The following is a 20,568-nucleotide window of genomic DNA, read 5'->3' as shown; positions in this document are numbered from 1 at the left end:
AGATCAGTGAGATCAGAGAGGAAGGAGGGGTGTGGTTTGGGGGGGTGGTAAATGAGGATAACTGTCAGTGAGGGAGGGGCTTTGAAGGCGAGGAATTCGAAGGATGGTACTGAGGGGAGAGTGAGTTCTGTAATCCGGATGTTCTGGCTGGAGAGGTATGAGGTTGGCCAGGTTAGCAGAGCGGGGGTGGGCATGAGAGAGGGGGCAGTGGAGCAGAGGAGGGGGGCTTGATGGTGGGGAGAAATGGCTTGTTATGTGTTGGGAGGCGGAGGGGAGTGGGATGCGCTCCAGGTATTTCATGCAGCTGGGAGTGTAGGTTAGCGGGGGAGAGAGGAGCAGTAGGAGTTGCGTTCTGATGACGCGTCAGGTGTGCGTTGGGTAGAGCAGATGGATGCTATGGATTGTCCGTGCTGAAAGTAAACAAAACTGCGGCGGGTGCTTCGGTGAATGTAGCGGGGTTGACGGAGGACTCCAAGATGTCTGATGACTGAGATGGAAGACGGGGTGGAGGAGTTGGTGAATGACAGAAGCTGTGAGATGGAGTATTTCAGCATGATGACAGGCGGGAATGCTGGGAGCAGTGTGTTAGGAGTGATAGCGGCTAGCGGGCTAGGTGCACAGAGGTGGAGGATTGTTGTGGAGACGAGGAAGATCCATGACATGGCAGGAGGATGTGAACAGCGGGACGGGACAGATGTACCCCAGAGATGAAGGCAGGAGGCAGAGAGAGTCCACGGTTGTTGCCTGGGATGGAGACAGACAAGTAGGCGATGTAGCAGATAGCATAAGCCACCTGGCACTTTGTTGGCTGAGTGAGGGCAGCCGGCTTCAGCCAGCAGCGGAGGTAGGCGTCCAAAATAAATTAAAATTAAAAACAATGTGCAATGCAGAAAAGGATAGAGGGGTGATAGAGGCGGAGAAGCGGCGAGCAGTCAACGGAGAAGCGGCGAGCAGTCAATGCCAGCGTCCTCTCCGAGCGAGACACAGTCTGTTCTATGTGTGAAGAAACCTGATTCTAACCCTAAAGTCTGGATGAAAGACTTTAACACAGGACTCTGAGCATCACATTGTCCTGAGGGAGTTTATATTCACCCTGAGACTCAGACACCACCACCGTGAAGAACCTGACGGCTCCGTGAGCGTCACTGAACCAGCTGCAATTCACCTGGAAGACCACCGAGGACTCTGTGACCGCAGCAGAGAAAACACTGATCCTGGTGCTGGGGAGGGGCACCGGAGGACCTGCAGGAAACAGGAAGTCATCAACAGGAAACAGGAAGTGCTTTACAGGACAATGTTTCCCCTTGGATGGAGTCATAGTAGCGGTGCTAAGGCACCTGGGCCCAGCATAATGTGAGCGCGGAGCGCATGGAATTGTTTAGTGTGTGCACGTACGAAGTGCGCCCCGCCAATTTTTTTCTATGTGTCTGCCAGCACAAGAAAGGCTCTTGAGGCCTAGTACCAGGGCCGGTTCTAGACTATTTGCTGCCCTAGGCGAGATTTTATAAATAAAGAATAAATGAAAAATCTCTACAAAAGACAAATACACTAAAAAAACAGAAACTTATTGACATAGGTAATATACGTCAAAATGGCTTCAAATGTATTCAGTATTGTATGAACATGTTTGAAATGGGGGGTGGACGTCACATCCTCTAGGGGGGTCCAAGGGTATGCCCCCCTCGGGAAGATTTTTTTGAAAATGTTAGTAAAGTAAAATGTAGTACTTCTGTTAGACAGCTATCATACTGAATACATATTTACTGTGAATGTATGCAAAAATGTATGGCATACAAAGACGAAGTGCTTTACAGGGAAAGGAAACAGGAAGTGCTTTACAGGAAACAGGAAGTCTCACGGTCGATCATGGTGAGCACGCTGTCCCGCGCCTCCTCGCTGGTGCTCTGCTCTGAGATGGTCTTCACGCTGACGCTGTACCTCCGGCTCGGCTGCAGATGCTCGATCACGTACGTGGTGTTGTTGCTGCGCTGCGAGTACACCAGGAGCCTCGAGTCAGAGCACTCAATGCTGAAGGAGTCATAGTCTGCCTGGGGTGGGGTCCAGGAGCAGGAGAGGGAGGTGGAGCTCTGGGGCCGGCAGCGCAGAGCCTGCACCCCCCCGGGTCCTGAGGGACGAGTACTCTGTTAGTACTACACTCTGTTACTACTAATACACACTCTGTTAGTACTAATATACACAGCGCAGCGCCTGGACCCCCCGGGTCCTGAGGGAGGAGTGCTCTGTTAGTACTATACTCTGTTAGTACTGATACACATTCTGTTAGTACTAATACACAGATTACACCTACTGGTCCGGATGCTGTTGTGGATGGGGGGGCTGTACGTGGCGCCCCCGGCCCCCCCGCTGACGGTGCTCAGGCTGAAGGTGTAGCGTCGCCCTGGAAACAGGCCCTGCAGGATGCGGCTCCTGGAGGCGGGGCTTCTATACGGGTCTGTGACGGACAGCCGGTCCCGAGGCAGCCACTGCAGCTCGAAGCCGTCGTAGTCGCAGTCAGGGGGGGCGTTCCAGGTGACCTCCAGAGAGGTGTTGGTGACCCCCCCGAACAGGAAGGAGGTGGGGGGGCTGGGAGCTGTGGGGACAAACGCACAATTAAAACATGTCTTACCATTTTTATTTTTTTATTTTGCACTTTAATGCCACAATATGATGTTAGATATCAATTCAAATCCCAAAATATATATATATTTATATATATACATCAAATACGTGTGTAATGTAGACTGTGATCAGCCAACATTTAGACCGATCACTAACCAGATATGTGTGTTCCCCCCTGCAGGTCTGCTCTGCAGCGCCCCTTGCTGGCCAGAAACTCATCAATCAATGTTTATTTATAGTCCAATATCACAAATGTTACATTTGTCTCAGTGGTCTTTACAGTGTGTACAGAATATCAGTATGACAATACGACACCCTCTGTCCTCAGACCCTCTGTCCTTAGACCCTCTCTCCTTAGACCCTCTGTCCTTAGACCCTCTGTCCTTTGACCCTCTGTCCTCAGACCCTCTGTCCTTAGACCCTCTGTCCTTAGACCCTCTGTCCTTAGACCCTCTGTCCTCAGACCCTCTGTCCTTAGACCCTCTGTCCTTAGACCCTCTGTCCTTTGACCATCGGTCCTTAGACCCTCTGTCCTTTGACCCTCTGTCCTTAGACCCTCTGTCCATAGACCCTCTGTCCTTAGACCCTCTGTCCTTAGACCCTCTGTCCTTAGACCCTCACATCGTACAAGGAAAAACTCCCGGAGAAAACCCAGTTTAAAGGGAACATGAGAGAAACCTCAGGGAGAGCAGCAGAGGAGGGATCCCTCTCCCAGGACGGACAGACGTGCAATAGATGCCGTGTGTGAATTGAAAAGATAATACATTTGCAACATAGGTAGTCCAGATGTTTGGAAATGCATGTGTGTATAATAGGAAGATGAATCCACGAGGATATCCATCCAGGACCGATGATCCAGGACCACAGCCACGACTCACGATCCAGGGCTCGTGATCCAGGACACAGGACCGCAGGATCATCCATGACTCCGGATCCCAGCGTATATAGACACCAACAATAAAGACATGTGGGGAAGCTGGGTTAATGGGAACATGAGAGGACACAGGGACAGACAGAGAGAAGGAGGAAGTGAGATGTCCCCATGAGAGGACACAGGTACAGACAGAGAGAAGGAAAAAGTGAGATGTCCCCCGACAAACTAAGCCTATATCAGCAAAACTAGGGGCTGAATCTAATCAGCCCTAACTATAAGCTTTATCAAAAAGGAAGGTCTTAAGCGCACTCTTAAAAACGGATAGGGTGTCTGCCGCCCGAACACAAACTGGAAGCTGATTCCACAAATGTGGAGCTTGATAAGAAAAGGCTCTGGCTCCCATTGTACTTTTAGAGACTCTAGGAACAACCAACAACCCTGCATTCTTGGAACGCAATGCCCTATTACAGGGGTCGGCAACAGGCAGACCGCGGTCCGGATCCGGACCCAGACGCCGACCTATACGGACCCGGGCCTATAATCAATACATTAATAGGGGATTTCAATTTTGACGGGGTGATTCTATTTCAACCGCTGCCGACAGGGGGCGAAAGAGACAAGTGAGCGAGACAGGGAGAGAAACACAGAAGAAGAGATGAGAGCGCGGCAGAGAGAAGCGGAGAGGAAAGTGAGAGAAGAGAATAATTAGCGATACACGGAGAGAAGAGTGAACAGGCGAGTTAGCGGCAGACAGGGAGAGACAAATAATTACACATGGCGCTCTCCAAGAAGAGGAACGTGGACAGTGAGAAGAACAGAGCTTTTAACCCTGAGTGGACTCGTTCATGTTCATCTTGCCCACTGGGATCACAGAACCAGTGTGTCTCATTTGTTCAGAGACCGTGGCACTCATTAAAAGTGCCAAAACGCCACTATGAGACAAAACACTAAGTGTTTGACCTAACATTCCCTCTCAAGTCAGAACTGAGGTCACACAAAATAAGCAGTCTCAGAGCCCGATATGATCAGTCCACCAGGATCAAAAACGAAATATCGTTCCAGGGCAGGCTAACCGAGGCTAACCAATGAGCACCTGCATGTGTATGAGAATGGCCCTGACACCATTTCAGCCCAGATTCAAACTCCTGGCAGGACAATAAGCTCGAGCTCAATTCTCTCACTGAACAGAACAAAGTGAGTGAGGGACTGCAATATAAGAGGGAAAGAAAGAGAAACTTTGAAACTGTTCAATTGTTATGATGTGTAAAGACTGATATTGTTCTATAATCGTCTGAAACTGTTAAGTCATGATGTGAAACGGTTAATAAAGAAAAAGGGAAACTCAAGCTGCTGCTGCTACACTTTATTTTATTTATCTAAAGTTAAGCACTTTTAAGATGCACATATTTTCAAAAGCTATTTGATTTATTTTCTCCTATTTTATTTTTAAATTCAGCCAGAGAGGAACATTACACATATCCACAGTATTTACTGTATATCTGTATAGTACAATGTTAATTGACAATAAATGTTGTTGTTTTTTTAATTGTACTTTCTTTATTTGATTGGCAGTCAGCTGTTGATTACATGCAGATGTTGATAAAGCTACAGGCTACTTCAATACATATCACACTAATTCATAAAGCAACTTAGACAGTTTGATTTTCCGGACCTTTGCATGGGGAGATTTTCTCTAACTGGACCTCGTTGAACTTTAGTTGAATACCCCTGTCCTAGTAGGACAGTAGGGTATAATGAGTTATTTAAGGTAAGATGGCGCCTGCCCATTAAGGGCTTTGTAGGTGAGAAGAATAATTTTAAATTCTATCCTGTGTTCTATAGGGAGCCAGTGTAAGGCAGCCAGAACAGGAGTAATGTGGTCCCTTCTCCTAACTCTGGTTAGTACACGAGCCGCAGCATTTTGAATCAGCTGAAGCGACTTGACTGACTTCTTGGTACTCCCTGATAATAAGGAGTTACAATAATCCAGCCTAGAAGTAACAAATGCATGGACTAGTTTCTCTGCATCGCTTTGAGGCAAGATATGCCTGATATTTGCAATGTTACGTAGATGGAAGTAGGCGGTCCTTGAAATTGATTTTATGTGGGCGTTAAAGGATAAATCTTGATCAAATATAACACCAAGATTCCTTACAGTCTCACTGGAGGCCAAATTAATGCCTTCCATAGTTAGTATATCTTTAGATAATTTGTTTCGTAGATTCTTCAGGCCAAGTACAATAACTTCAGTTTTGGTCGTGTTTAACATCAAAAAGTTTAAGGTCATCCACATTTTTAAGTCCTTGAGGCAGTCTTGAATTTTATTTAGATAATTAATTTCATCAGGCTTGATTGATAAATATAGTTGAGTATCATCCGCATAACAATGAAAATATACAGAATGATTCCTTATAATATTGCCTAATGGAAGCATATATAATGTGAACAAAATAGGTCCGAGCACTGAGCCCTGTGGCACTCCATGGCTAACTTTGGTTTGCGTGGAAGATTCATCGTTAACACGTACAAACTGAGAGCGTTTAGATAGATAGGACCTAAACCAGGCTAAAGCAGTTCCCTGTATGCCAACTAAGTGCTCTAGTCTTTGCAATAGGATGTCATGGTCGATAGTATCAAATGCAGCACTGAGATCGAGCAAAACAAGAATAGAGACAAGTCCCTTGTCTGAGGCTATTCGAATGTCATTTGTGACTTTAACCAGAGCTGTCTCTGTGCTATGATGTGTTCTAAATAGGGCTGTCAAGTTAACGCGTTAATAACGCGTTAACGCAAACAAAAATTAACGCCACTAATTATTTTAACGCGATTAACGCATGTGTATTTTTTTTCCTCGGCCGCCCCGTAGTTTCAGAGCGCATCGAGTTTAAAATACCATCTACAAGCTGATGCTGACAGCCCGCTCCTGCCGCCCGCTTGTGGCAGACCACACTTCCACGCTCACCGGCAGGCACCGACTGGTCATCGGGAGGACCGGGAGGGTGTGTGTGTGTGTGGCCCGATCGAGAGAGAGACCTTACGTGCATTACCGTACCGCAGTGTGAACGCGGCTATTGTTGTTGTTAGCATCTGGTGCTAGCTAGCTGCGCTAACGGATATAAGGAGCTGTTTAAATGAAAACAGAGGAGCGCTCTATCCACACAACTGCGCCGAGCACTTGACTTTATGCAGGAAGCCAGACAGCGGGACATTGTACGAGAAGTCAGCACACTCATGATTGCAGCAACATGAGTGCAGCGTCCAGGCAGCTCCCGTTCGAGCATATGCCTTGAGTTGCACATAGCTCCAACGATCTCACACACACACACACACACACACACACACACACACACACACACACACACACACACACACACACACACACACTTGAAAAATATTCCTCTAAGGTACATTTAAAACAAATAAAAAATGTGCGATTAATTTGCGATTAATCGCGATTAACTATGGACAATCATGCGATTAATCGCGATTAAATATTTTAATCGACTGACAGCCCTAGTTCTAAAGCCAGACTGAAAATCTTCAGATAAATCATTGTTTTTTAAGTAATCACGCTGTTTTGCGACCGCTTTCTCAAGAATATTTGAGAGGAACGGAAGATTAGAAATAGGTCTATAGTTGGCTAACACCTCTGGATCGAGGTTGTGCTTTTTAAGAAGCGGTTTTATCACTGCTACTTTGAATGATTGTGGAACATAGTCTGATAACAAAGACATATTCATAATATTTAATAAAGAAGTGCTAATTAATGGAAAAACTTCCTTCAACAGCTTAGTTGGAATTGGGTCTAACATGCACGTTGATGGTTTAGAAGAGAGAATCATTGAATGTAATTGTTCAAGGTTTATGGCTGAAAAGCATTCTAGTTTACTATCTAGTGTAATATTAGAACTTACGTTTCCGGGAGCTGTTGATAACACTATACTGGTCAAAGGCAAGAGGTAATTCATTTTGTTTCTAAGAGTAACAATTTTATCGTTAAAAAAGCACATAAAATCATTACTACTGAGTGCTATGGGAATAGAAGGCTCAGTGGAGCTGTGGCTCTCTGTCAGCCTGGCTACAGTGCTGAAAAGAAATCTTGCATTATTCTTATTCTCATCTATTAATGAAGAGTAGTAGGCTGCTCTCGCTTTACGCAGTGCTTTCTTATATTACATTACATTACATTACATTGCATTTAGCTGACGCTTTTATCCAAAGCGACTTACAATAAGTACATTCGACCAGGAAGACACAACCTTGAAGAAAACAGAATCATATAAGTACATCAGGTTTCATAGAGCCAAGTATTTCAAGTGCTACTCAACTGGCTTTAGGTAAGCCAGTCCTTTGTTAGTATATAAGTGCTCTGTTAGCAGTTCTTTGTTAGTCATTCTATCCTCGAGGTGGAGTCGAAAGAGATGAGTTTTCAGTCTGCACCGGAAGGTGTGTAAGCTTTCTGCTGTCCTGATGTCAATGGGAGCTCATTCCACCATCTTGGAGCCAGGATAGCAAACCCACGTGTTTCTGCTGATGGGAACTTGGGTCCCCCTCGCAGCGAGGGTGCAGCGAGTCGTCTGGCTGATGCAGAGCTGGGGTGTACAGTTTAACCATGTCCTGGATGTAGGAAGGGCCAGATCCATTCTCAGCATGGTACGCAAGTACCAGGGTCTTGAAGTGGATTCTAGCAGTTACCGGAAGCCAGTGGAGGGAGCGGAGGAGCGGAGGAGTGGTGTGGGAACATTTAGGAAGGTTGAAGACCAGACGAGCCGCTGCATTCTGGATGAGCTGCAGAGGTCGGATGGCACATGCAGGTAGACCAGCCAGGAGGGAGTTGCAGTAGTTTAGGCGTGAGCTGACGAGAGCCTGGACCAGAACCTGCGTGGCTTTCTGGGTCAGCTGGGGGCGTATCCTCCTGATGTTGTAGAGCGTGTATCTGCAGCAACGGGTTGTAGCAGCGATGTTTGCAGTGAAGGACAGGTTGTTATCTAGGATCACACCCAGAGTCCTTGCAGTCTGAGTCTGAGTCGGGGAAACAACAGAGGTGCCGATGTTGATAGTCAGGTCAAGAGTGGGACAATCTTTTCCAGGAAGGAAAAGCAGTTCAGGCTTGTCAAGGTTGAGCTTCAGGTGATGAGCGGACATCCACTGAGAGATGTCAGCTCGACAAGCAGAGATGCGTGCGACGACCTGGGTCTCTGAGCGGGGAAAGGACAGAATAAATTGGGTGTCGTCAGCTTAGCAGTGGTATGAAAAACCATGCGGGCTAATGACAGATCCGAGCGATGTAATAAAGCCATTTTAGGTAAGCTTCCACTGTACATATGTGCCAGATTTGCTCCAGCCAGACTCTTACAGCCTCAGATCCAGTGCCTGGATACGGTTCCAGGTTCCTGCTGTGCGGACTGAGGCTGGGAAAAGGAGTCTTTTTTATTATGGTCCTTGGTCTTAGAATGACCTTCAATCAAGCCTAAAACTGAGGGCACTTGTCTCAATAGCATGTTTTAAATTGAAGTTGTCTGAAGTCCTTACCACTATCTGCTCTTGCAGTAATAAGTAGTGCACCTTTTTTACTGTCCTAATGTGCAAAATGCAGTGACTGCTTTTTTGTCTTTTGTTTTCTTAGTTATGTTCTCTGTATTTTATATGTTTGTGTTATGTGTTATGTGTAACGTTGCTGCCTTCTTGGCCAGGTCAGCATTGCAAATGAGATTCTATCTCAATGCTTTTATCTGGTTAAATAAAGGTTAAATATAATACAAATATTCATTGAGAGTAATATGCCAAATGAAACGAGATTCTTCAAGTTTAGTGGAACGCCATATCCTTTCAAGTTGTCTCGACTTTTGCTTTATTTTGCGGGTTTCGGCATTATGCCATGGAGCTAATCTATGTTGTTTTATTTTCTTCTTTTTCAAAGGAGCAACAGAGTCTAATTTTATTCGCAGCGCATCTGTAGCACTATCAACAACATGATCAATGTGGGGTGGTGTACATTTTGTATAAGTTTCCTCCCCTCCATGCAGACATGCTATCGAGTTAAATATTGGTGGAATCTCTTCCTTAAATGTGGCTATAGCACTAACAGATAGGTTTCTGCTGCAAGAGCTTTTGACTAATGCTTTGTAGTCTCGTAACAGTACTTCAAAAGTTACTAAGAAATGGTCGGATAAAGCAGGATTATGCGGTTCGACTAATAGTTGCTCAATTTCAATACCATAAGTCAGAACAAGGTTGAGAGTGTGATTATAGCAGTGGGTTGGTTTATTTACACTCTGACAGAAACCAACAGAATCTAATATAGAGTTAAATGCAACAGTAAGGCTATTTTTATCATCGTCAACATGAATATTAAAGTCACTTACGATAATTACTTTATCTGTTTTAAGAACCAAAGTCGATACAAACTCAGAGAATTCTGATAAGAATTCTGAATAAGGACCTGATGCACGGTAACAAATAAGATTGGCTGCAAAGTGTTCCAGGTCAGATGCGTAAGACTAAAAACGAGGTTTTCAAAGGAGGTATAATTTAATTTTGGTTTAGTATTGATAAGTAAACTTGAGTCAAAGATTGCTGCAACTCCACCTCCTCGGCCTGTGCCTCGAGCAATATGAGTGTTGACATGGCTGGGTGGAGTGGCCTCATTTATGCTGACATATTCTTCATGTCTCAACCAAGTTTCAATGAGACAGCATATATCAATATTATAATCTGATATTAAATCATTTACCAATATTGCTTTAGATGCTAGAGATCTTATGTTTAAGAGACCACATTTAATCTTCCTGTTTTGTTGCACTGTAGTAGTTGTTACATTTACTTTTATTAGGTTATTATGTATGACACCTCTATTAGGTTTGACGTTAAATTGTCCTTGGGCAGACACACACACCGTTAATATTGGGTATTTTATTGGGTTCGGGATTCCTATGGATGACTGCCTAGGAGAGAGCGCAGAGAAGCGTGTAATGGCCCGTCCACACAGCGGCGTGCGTTGAAGCTTCCAACGCTTCTGCCCATTCACTTTGAATGGGGTGATGTCACTTTTAGCCGAACTGCATTTTGGGAAGCGACGTGGAGCGTTGCTGGCGTTGCTCGCTTAAAAAGTTGAGCAATGTTCAACTTTTGGCACCTCGGCAGAAGCGTCAGCCAATGAAATCCCATTTATGCAAATCTGCCAGTACAAGCGCTAGCCAATCAAACCACGTGTATGCTGGGAGAGTCTACGCAGGTAATTTCCTCATATTCCAAAAAATGGAGGGAAAATTCATTATGGCGGTAGTGAATCACCCGGTGCTGTTTGATCAGTCTCTGTTCACCTACCGGGATACAAACCGGAGGAGCGAGGCATGGAGGCAGGTGGCAGAGACAGTGGGTGGAACTGGTAGGTTTTCACCTGTTTGGGGATTTTATATCCAGTTTACTTCATTTTAACATTGCTATTGCTTTGTATGTCGGGGCGGGAGATTCATGTGATTGGTTATTGGTCGCGTTGCTCGCAAAAACTCCCCAAGCTTCAGACACGCCCTACGCCAAGCGTCAACGCACGCTGCTGTGTGGACGCTCTGTAAGACTGCGACTCCGCCTCCTGGTCTCAACTCCAGTTTGTCATGGATTAAGTTCACAAAGCCCTGAAATGTTTGCCGAAATGAGATCTGCATCATCCAAAGTAGGATGAATACCGTCTCTCTTAATCAGACCAGGTTTTCCCCAGAAGGCTGTCCAATTATTTACGAAGCCCACATTGTTTGCTGGGCACCACCATGACAACCAGCGCTGAATTGATGACATGCGGTGATTCCCGCCTCCAACCTAACAACTATACTACATTTAACACATGTATCAGTACCAGTAAAGGAGGTAGGGAAGTAACCAAACATGAGACAATTAGAGCAGGAAATAGTACCCGAGGGTGGGGAAAGAGCCATGGCTAGCTATCAAGCTAAAGTAGCTACCGTTAGCAAACCCGAAAAGAGTGTAGGCAACTGTGGAGTTACAGTCGCTAAGAGAAGGAGAGTTGTGAGTGCTTAAGCTGTAGTAACGTGTGATTACAACGTCAGGCAGTTGCCGTGATCAAGAGTTTTAAAAAAGATCGATTAAGTTAAGATAATAAGCTATCAGCAACAGAACAGGCACACGGGATACCCGGAGATGACAACAACAACAACAACAACAACAACAACAACAACAACAACAACAACAACCGGAAGTTACAACATGCTTACCGCAATAGTGGTCCGTGTAGAAACAGGTCACTGGTTTCAATTATATTGAAACTCATAGAAATCTCTGGTGATAAAAACAGTTTCTGATGAGGTTCTGAGTCACAGGACTTCAGGTTTGACTAGATTTCATGTCTTAGTCCATCAGGACTTTACACAGCGTCATGTTTGCTCTGACTGAACCAACAGGGCTTTTATTGTGAAGGGTCAGAAGCAGGAAGTCATACAGTTTGGTTTGGACTACAAAGCGGTTTAATATTAAAGTCTATCAGATGACCTTGTCCCACAGAGAGCATTTATGTGGTGTTGTGGTGGTGTTGTGGTGGTGTTGTGGTTGTGTCTGGGTTGTGTCTGGGTGGTGTTCCTCACCCGTCCTCCCCTGGCTGAAGGCTGCATTGCTCCACCCTCCGCTCAGGCTCAGCAGTTCCACCCGATACAGGCGACCCGGCCTGAGGCCCGAGAAGAGGAACTCTGTGGCATTTGGGCACAGAGGCTCCGCCCACCGGGCCCCGTGGGAGCCAATCAGAGACGCCAGGTAGCCGCTCACATCTCCAGCCCCTCGAGCCCAGCTCAGCCTCAGGGACTGGTTCCCCGTTTGGACCAGCAGAGAAACCACGGCTGCTGGGACTGAACACATGGGGGCACAACTCTCTCAATAAACAACATCAACAACAACAACAACAAACTAATACAGTTCTAATATTACGGCTGCTTAGACTGAACACATCGGGGCACACTGAGAACACTCCCGTGGCCTGTACTCTGAAGCCAGTCCAACAGACCCCTCACATACAACATATAAGAACATGACATTTATAAACATAGCAAAAATAAATACATGATATGCAAAAAGAGCAAGAGCAGCACACGCAAGTATTTACAACCCAGTCTCACATCTAAACGTGTAATAACTACGTTGGTCCACAACTTGGGACGTAGTATTTCTACAAAAACGCCTTTGAAATTGTAGGATCCATACGTTTTTTTCACCATTCATTCCAATGGCTGTCGTCTATGTCACGTGATCTTCAAATTTCTCTCCGCATAAAAAAGAAAACATGGCAGACCTTTGTTTTATTCTCGGTGGAAAATGTCTATTTTAAAGTTAGTTTGGCCATTAAAATACCTTTTGATGTCATTTGATGCGAGAAATACGAGTTGTTATTTCAGATTATTTGTGCAGTGGATATACATACACACATATTGATAGCTGTCTTGTAATGCACTGTTGAGGAACCTGCAACCCAAGTTTTTCATTCATTGCATAACTACACCGTAGTTGTGAATATGATATGTCAATAAACCTTAGAACATCTTGAAATCTTGAAAGGGATGTGCAAAATAGTCATTATATACAGTCTTTAATTAACTATTAGTAGAGAATAACGAGTAATGAATATACTTTATAGGGATCGTATTAATATCCAATAATAAATATAATACAATTCAATATCTACCAATTGGATCAAATATTCAGCCGAATTAGTGTTGATACTGCGAGGAGACGTATTGTGTGAAAAGAAATGTAAGATGTTGTTTAATTCCCTGATGGTTTCCACAGGATTGTAGCTGACATTCTCGTGGATTCATCTCCTCATCACAGACACATGCATTTCCTAACATTCGGTCTATATGCTGTAAAATGTATTATCTCTTGGATTTACACACGGCATCTATTGCAGTCTGTCCATCCTGGAGAGGGATCCTCCTCTGTTGCTCTCCCTGAGGTTTCTCTCATGTTCCCCTTAAACTGTGGGTTTTCTCTGGAAGTTTTTCCTTGTACGATGTGAGGGTCTAAGGACAGAGGGTATAAGGACAGAGGGTCTGAGGACAGAGGGTCTAAGGACAGAGGGTCTAAGGACAGAGGGTGTCGTTTTTCTCATACTGATATTCTGAACAATCTGTGCTGTTGTATTTGCTGTAAAGTGTCTCTACTGTAGGCTATTTTTATTTTATATACAGCACTTTGGCTCGACCAAAAATCGATATAAATAAAACTTGATTTGATTTGATTTAATTGCTGATATATTTATGATCCACGTCACATATTCAGTTATGGCGGCAGTTCTCCTGTTTGTCTAGAAGTCTTCTCATCAGGGCTCTATAAATAGAGAACTATGGCAGATATGTAATATTTAATTCAGCCGAACCGTGTATTACAATGCCGTTATGTGATGACTTTCAAAGAGAAAAGCAAGCACCCTCGGAATAAAGTATTATTTTATTTAAAAAATTTGTTTTGGATTTCACATCACATAAACACCATTTCCCAACGTGCATTGCGCCTAGGGATGGGTACCGAGCCCCGGTATTTAGCGGACCCCGGGGCTGAATTATTAAAGACCGTGGTACCATTAAGCTCCAAAGTTATCGGTATTTTTATCGGTACTGGAGACATGTAACAAATATATGTATATGTATTATTGCTACACAAACATTATATTGAAGTTTTAGTGTCAACAACTCCGTTTTTAATACGCAAAAAGACTGCAAAATGCTTCCATGATTATTTTTAGTATTTTCGATCTCTCTCCCCCGCCTGCTTGCGAGGGGGCGGGGCAGTTTACACACACGCGACTGCTACATGCAGCAACACACACACACGCACGCACACGCACGCACGCACGCACGCACACACACACACACACACACACACACACACATGGAGGAGATGGCGGAGAGAAGCGCTCCGAGGTGTGGCTACACTTTACCCGTCTCGATGTGGACAATGCTCGTTACCTAAAGTGCAATAAGAGTTTAGCATGTCAGGGCGGTAACACAAGCAGTTTGTCTAAACATTTATCAAAAGACTGTCTTTCTAGCAGCTCTGTAGCCCCATCCACGAGTAACGTTTCCACGTCAGGTGTTATGTATTCTAGCAGCAACACACAGAGTTAACTCCATTATACAAACATGGGTTAATGATTAGAGGTAACAGAGTTATTTATTTTGTTAAAGTTTCAGCTATTCTGTTTACAGTTCTGTCATCAGATTATTTAATATCCATCCATCCATCCATCTTCTCCCGCTTATCCGTGGTCGCGGGGGTAGTAGTTCCAGCAGAGAGCCCCAAACTTTCTTTTCCCTGGCGACATCAACCAGCTCTGACTGGGGGATCCCAAGGCGCTCCCAGGCCAGCAAAGAGATATAATACCTCCGCCTGGTCCTAGGTCTACCCCTTGGTCTCTTCCCAGCTGGACGTGCCTGGAACACCTCCCTAGGGAGGCGCCCAGGTGGCATCCTAACTAGGTGCCCGAACCACCTCAACTGGCTCCTTTCGACGCGAAGGAGGAGCGGCTCAACTCCGAGTCCCTCCCTGATGACCGAACTTCTCACCTTATCCCTAAGGGAGACACCAGCTACCCTGCGGAGAAAACCCATCTCGGCCGCTTGTATCCTTGGATCTGGTTCTTTCGGTCATGACCCATCCTTCATGACCATAGGTGAGGGTAGGAACGAAAATGGCCCGGTAGACAGAGAGCTTTGCCTTCTGGCTCAGCTCCCTTTTCGCCACAACGGTGCGGTAAAGCGACTGCAGTACCGCTCCCGCTGCTCCGATTCTCCGGGCCCATCTCACGCTCCATTGTTCCCTCACTCGATAACAAGACCCAGAGATAGTTGAACTCCTTCACTTGGGGTAAGGACTCATTCCCTACTTGGAGTGGACAGTCCATCGGTTTCCTGCTGAGAACCATGGCCTCAGCCGCTTCACACTCGGTTGCGAACCGATCCAGTGAGTGCTGAAGGTCGCAGACCGATGAAGCCATTAGAACCACATCATCTGCAAAAAGCAGTGGTGCAATCCTTAGTCCACCGAACTGCAGACCCCCTCCCCCACGACTACGCCTCGAAATCCGAACCATGTATATTACAAACAGGATTGGTGACAAAGCGCAGCCCTGGCGGAGGCCATCCCTCACCGGAAATGGGTCTGACTTACTGCAGAGGACCCGGACACAGCTCTCGCTTTGGGAGTACAGAGATTGGATGGCCCTGAGCAGAGACCCCCTCACCCCATACTCCCACAGCACCTCCCACAGTAACTCCCTGGGAACTCGGTCATACGCCTTCTCCAAGTCTACAAAACACATGTAGACCGGATAAGCGTACTCCCAGGCCGCCTCCAGGATCCTTGCGAGAGTAAAAAGCTGATCCGTCGTTCCACGACCAGGACGGAATCCGCATTGTTCCTCCTCAATCTGAGGTTCGACAATCGGCCTGACCCTCCTTTCGAGTACCTTAGAGTAAACTTTCCCGGGGAGGCTGAGTAGTGTGAGGCCTCTGTGATTGGCACACACCCTCTGATCCCCCTTTTTAAAAAGGGGAACCACCACCCCGGTCTGCCACTCCTTCGGTACTGTTTCCAACTTCCACGCAACGTTGATGAGACGTGTCAACCATGACAGTCCCTCAACACCCAGAGCCTTCAGCGGAAATGTTGATTATTTAATATGATTTGTTAAAACATTGTCGTTTCTTTTGATGTGAAATATTATTTATTTAATTTAAATAAAAAGCAATGTTAGTTTTGTTCACAATTTGTTTATTTAGTTTACCTTTTTTTTCCTCCAAAATAACTGATAAGAGTACCGTTAAAATACCGGATTGATTAGCGGTATCGATAAAAGTAGTAGTACCGTTAAAACCTTAACGATACCATCCCTAATTGCGCCTAAACCATCCAATTACCGAGCTGAGGATCTTGCCTACGTCTGTTTTCGGTATTTGCTTATGACGATGTGAGATGTGAGACTGGGTTGGAGAATTGCACAGGGAAAAATAACGTATCTATGCCACAATTTTAGATGCGGATTTTGTTAAACTAATAAGTTTGCGCTGTGGACCAACACTATACATTGACGGGGAAGGGGGTAGCAATAAAGATAACACCATTAAACAGTTACACAACATAACATAATACTATCGATAGCAGCGTCCCTAGCAACCACCTTGGTAACAATGAAAACGTTGAATGGACACAATTTCCTGAAGTAATGTTCGTAATAACTAGCAAACTAAAGATCATGTACATCCACTGCACACATAATCTGAAATAACAACTCATATATCTCGCATAAAATGATATCAAAACGCATTTTAATGGCCAAACTAACCTTAAAATAGGCATTTTCCACCGAGAATAAAATGAAGGTCGGCCATGCTTTTTTTTTTCTGCGGGGAGAAATTTGAAGATCACGTGACATAGACACCAGCCATTGGAATGAATGGTGAAAAAAAACGTAGGGATCTTACAATTTCAGAGGCATTTTTGTAGAAATACTACGTCCTACGTTGTGGACCAACGTAGTTATTACACGTTTAGATGTGAGACTGGGTTGGTATTTACCACATGGCAATACAATATAGCAGCAACGACATATGAAGTGCAAGAGAAGATACAAGAGCTACATAGATAGATCTTTAATTTTGTCATTGTACAGGTACAACGAAATTACAATAAACTCAAGGTGCCAACACGCAACAACAAGACAATATAAAAACAACAAGACACTATAAAAACAATAAAAACAATAAATGGGACTTAAAATAGACATGATAGGGAATATGTACATAAATAAATAATAAATTAAATTGCACGATTCCCCTCGTATTGCACGGAAGGCTTATATAATTTAAATATTAGCGGCGTTTAGTGCACATATGGCCCTGGGAAGAAAACTGAACTTGAGTCGGTTTGTCCGGGAAGACATGGTACGGAAGCGCCTGCCTGATCGCAGCCGTACAGTGCAAGAGGAGATACCCCTGAATTAAAATTACATTTTGGATTGTTTATTTCTAGTCTTTTAATTTGTATTGTACAATGCCTTGTCTTTTTATGCAGTTGCAACGCAAACATTTCCCAAATTGGGATCAATAAAGTACTTCTTATCTTATCTGAGGGCACACTGAGAACACTGCAACTCTCTCAATACACAACAACAACAAACTAATACAGATCTTATATCACCGAAATAATTAATAATAATAACCTGTTCGGGCCAACACAGCTGATTCGTTTAATATATATATATATCTCAATAAACAACAACAACAAACTAATAGAGTTCAAATATTACCGAAATAGTTATGATAAAAAAATGTATATAATAAAATAATAATAATAATAACCTGTCCGGGCCCACACAGCTGAGTGGTTGCTTTGCGCTCCGCTGTGCGTCACCACCACCAGCCGGTAAGGGGCTCCAGGTCTGAGCCCCTGGAAGGAGACCTGCTGGATGCTGGAGGGCCCGTCTGTTCTCTCCTGCAGCGAATCGTCACTCTTATACAGAAAGATCTCGTACCCGTCAAACTCCCCGTCAGGCGGAGACCAGAGGAAGGTCAGGCCGGAGGTGGTGTTGGCGCTGATGGACAGATCGGTGACGGAGGCTGGGCCTGACAGGAAACAGATACATGTTGGAACAAAATCACTCAATCTATCTACAGCTGATCATCTAGACTCTATCTCTCTACAGCTGATCATCTAAACTCTATCTCTACAGCTGATCATCTAAACTCTATCTCTACAGCTGATCATCTAAACTCTATCTCTACAGCTGATCATCTAAACTCTATCTCTACAGCTGATCATCTAAACTCTATCTCTACAGCTGATCATCTAAACGCTATCTCTACAGCTGATCATCTAAACTCTATCTCTACAGCTGATCATCTAAACTCTATCTCTACAGCTGATCATCTAAACTCTATCTCTCCAGATGATCATCTAGACTCTATCTCTCCAGCTGATCATCTAAACTCTATCTCTCTCCAGCTGATCATCTAGACTCTACCTCTCCAGCTGATCATCTAAACTCTATCTCTACAGCTGATCATCTAAACTCTATCTCTCCAGCTGATCATCTAGACTCTATCTCTACAGCTGATCATCTAGACTCTATCTCTACAGCTGATCATCTAAACTCTATCTCTCCAGATGATCATCTAGACTCTATCTCTCCAGCTGATCATCTAAACTCTATCTCTACAGCTGATCATCTAAACTCTATCTCTCCAGCTGATCATCTAAACTCTATCTCTCCAGCTGATCATCTAGACTCTATCTCTACAGCTGATCATCTAGACTCTATCTCTCTACAGCTGATCATCTAGACTCTATCTCTACAGCTGATCATCTAGACTCTATCTCTACAGCTGATCATCTAGACTCTATCTCTCTCCAGCTGATCATCTGAACTCTATCTCTACAGCTGATCATCTAAACTCTATCTCTACAGCTGATCATCTAAACTCTATCTCTACAGCTGATCATCTAAACTCTATCTCTCTACAGCTGATCATCTAAACGCTATCTCTACAGCTGATCATCTAAACTCTATCTCTCTACAGCTGATCATCTGAACTCTATCTCTACAGCTGATCATCTAAACTCTATCTCTACAGCTGATCATCTAAACTCTATCTCTCTACAGCTGATCATCTAGACTCTATCTCTACAACTGATCATCTAAACTGTGAAAAAAACAACTGAAGACTCATCAGATCTACAGGTCTCTTCAGGTCTACAGGTTTAATGACTGAAGACTCATCAGGTCTACAGGTCTCTTCAGGTCTACAGGGTTAATGACTGAAGACTCATCAAATCTAGAGGTCTCTTCAGGTCTACAGGGTTAATGACTGAAGACTCATCAGATCTACAGGTCTCTTCAGGTCTACAGGGTTAATGACTGAAGACTCATCAGATCTACAGGTCTCTTCAGGTCTACAGGGTTAATGACTGAAGACTCATCAGGTCTACAGGTCTCTTCAGGTCTACAGGTTTAATGACTGAAGACTCATCAAATCTACAGGTCTCTTCAGGTCTACAGGTTTAATGACTGAAGACTCATCAGGTCTACAGGTCTCTTCAGGTCTACAGGGGTAATGACTGAAGACTCATCAGATCTACAGGTCTCTTCAGGTCTACAGGTTTAATGACTGAAGACTCATCAGATCTACAGGTCTCTTCAGGTCTACAGGGGTAATGACTGAAGACTCATCATATCTACAGGTCTCTTCAGGTCTACAGGGTTAATGACTGAAGTCTCATCAGATCTACAGGTCTCTTCAGGTCTACAGGGTTAATGACTGAAGACTCATCAGGTCTACAGGTCTCTTCAGGTCACTGCGTTGGAAACAAGATGTCTTACTCGTGCGAGCCTCGATGCTGACTCCCGCGCTGAGCATCCCCCAGCTGGTGGTCTGCACCAGGACCAGGTACTTCTTCCCCGGGACGAGGCTGTGGAAGGTGATCCTGCTTCTTCCAGAGGGCTGAGAGGAGTTGGCCAGCAGACAGCCTCGCTGGTCCTGGAGCTGCAGGAAGTAGCCGTCAGAAACACCAAGAGCTTCCTGCCAGCTCACCTGCAGGCTGCGGGTGAGCGGCAATCCCTCCACCTGGAGGGCCGTCACCTCCGCCGGCACTGAGAGACACACAGAGACATTACACTGCAGGGACACACAGAGACATTACACTGCAGGGACACCACCACCCCCATTAAACACTAAAGGGAACAGCAGACTGTGAGAGCAGTGTATTCTGGGTGCCTGTGAGAGCAGTTCATGCTGGGTACCTGTGAGAGCAGTGCATGCTGGGTACCTGTGAGAGCAGTGCATGCTGGGTACCTGTGAGAGCAGTGCATGCTGGGTACCTGTGCGCCCCTCCGCGCTGCAGTTGTTGACCAGTGCTCCGCTCACGCTCTGCACCGTCAGGCTGTATTTCTGCCCCGGCTGCAGCGAGCCGAAGCTCAGCTGGTGTTGCTGTCGGAGGACGGAGCGGACGTCCAGCTGCCGCCCCCCACAGTGCAGGAACACCGTGAAGCCGTCCACGTCCCCCTGCCCCGCCGTCCAGCTCAC

At 45.1% G+C, this 20,568-nt stretch overlaps 1 protein-coding gene across 1 annotated transcript in view; it reads right to left on the bottom strand.

Annotated features, from left to right (window-relative positions):
* The window catches only part of LOC117442591 (mucin-2-like), an 81,188-nt gene that overhangs the window by 28,933 nt on the left and 31,687 nt on the right, over positions 1 to 20,568 (bottom strand). Inside the window, exons 9-15 of the mRNA XM_034078562.2 lie at positions 20,364 to 20,568; positions 19,866 to 20,135; positions 17,848 to 18,111; positions 12,088 to 12,345; positions 2,309 to 2,590; positions 1,859 to 2,125; positions 1,093 to 1,242 (exon numbers count right to left, since the gene is read on the bottom strand). The exon at positions 20,364 to 20,568 is cut by the window's right edge and continues 53 nt beyond it. Coding sequence (XP_033934453.2) covers positions 1,093 to 1,242; positions 1,859 to 2,125; positions 2,309 to 2,590; positions 12,088 to 12,345; positions 17,848 to 18,111; positions 19,866 to 20,135; positions 20,364 to 20,568 — 1,696 coding nt within the window. The remainder of the gene's footprint in view (positions 1 to 1,092; positions 1,243 to 1,858; positions 2,126 to 2,308; positions 2,591 to 12,087; positions 12,346 to 17,847; positions 18,112 to 19,865; positions 20,136 to 20,363) is intronic.

This window comes from Pseudochaenichthys georgianus, unplaced genomic scaffold, assembly GCF_902827115.2.
Source record: "Pseudochaenichthys georgianus unplaced genomic scaffold, fPseGeo1.2 scaffold_445_arrow_ctg1, whole genome shotgun sequence".
Lineage (NCBI taxonomy): Eukaryota > Metazoa > Chordata > Actinopteri > Perciformes > Channichthyidae > Pseudochaenichthys > Pseudochaenichthys georgianus.
Note: the sequence above shows the minus strand (reverse complement) of the source record. Positions and strands in the feature narration are given on the sequence as shown.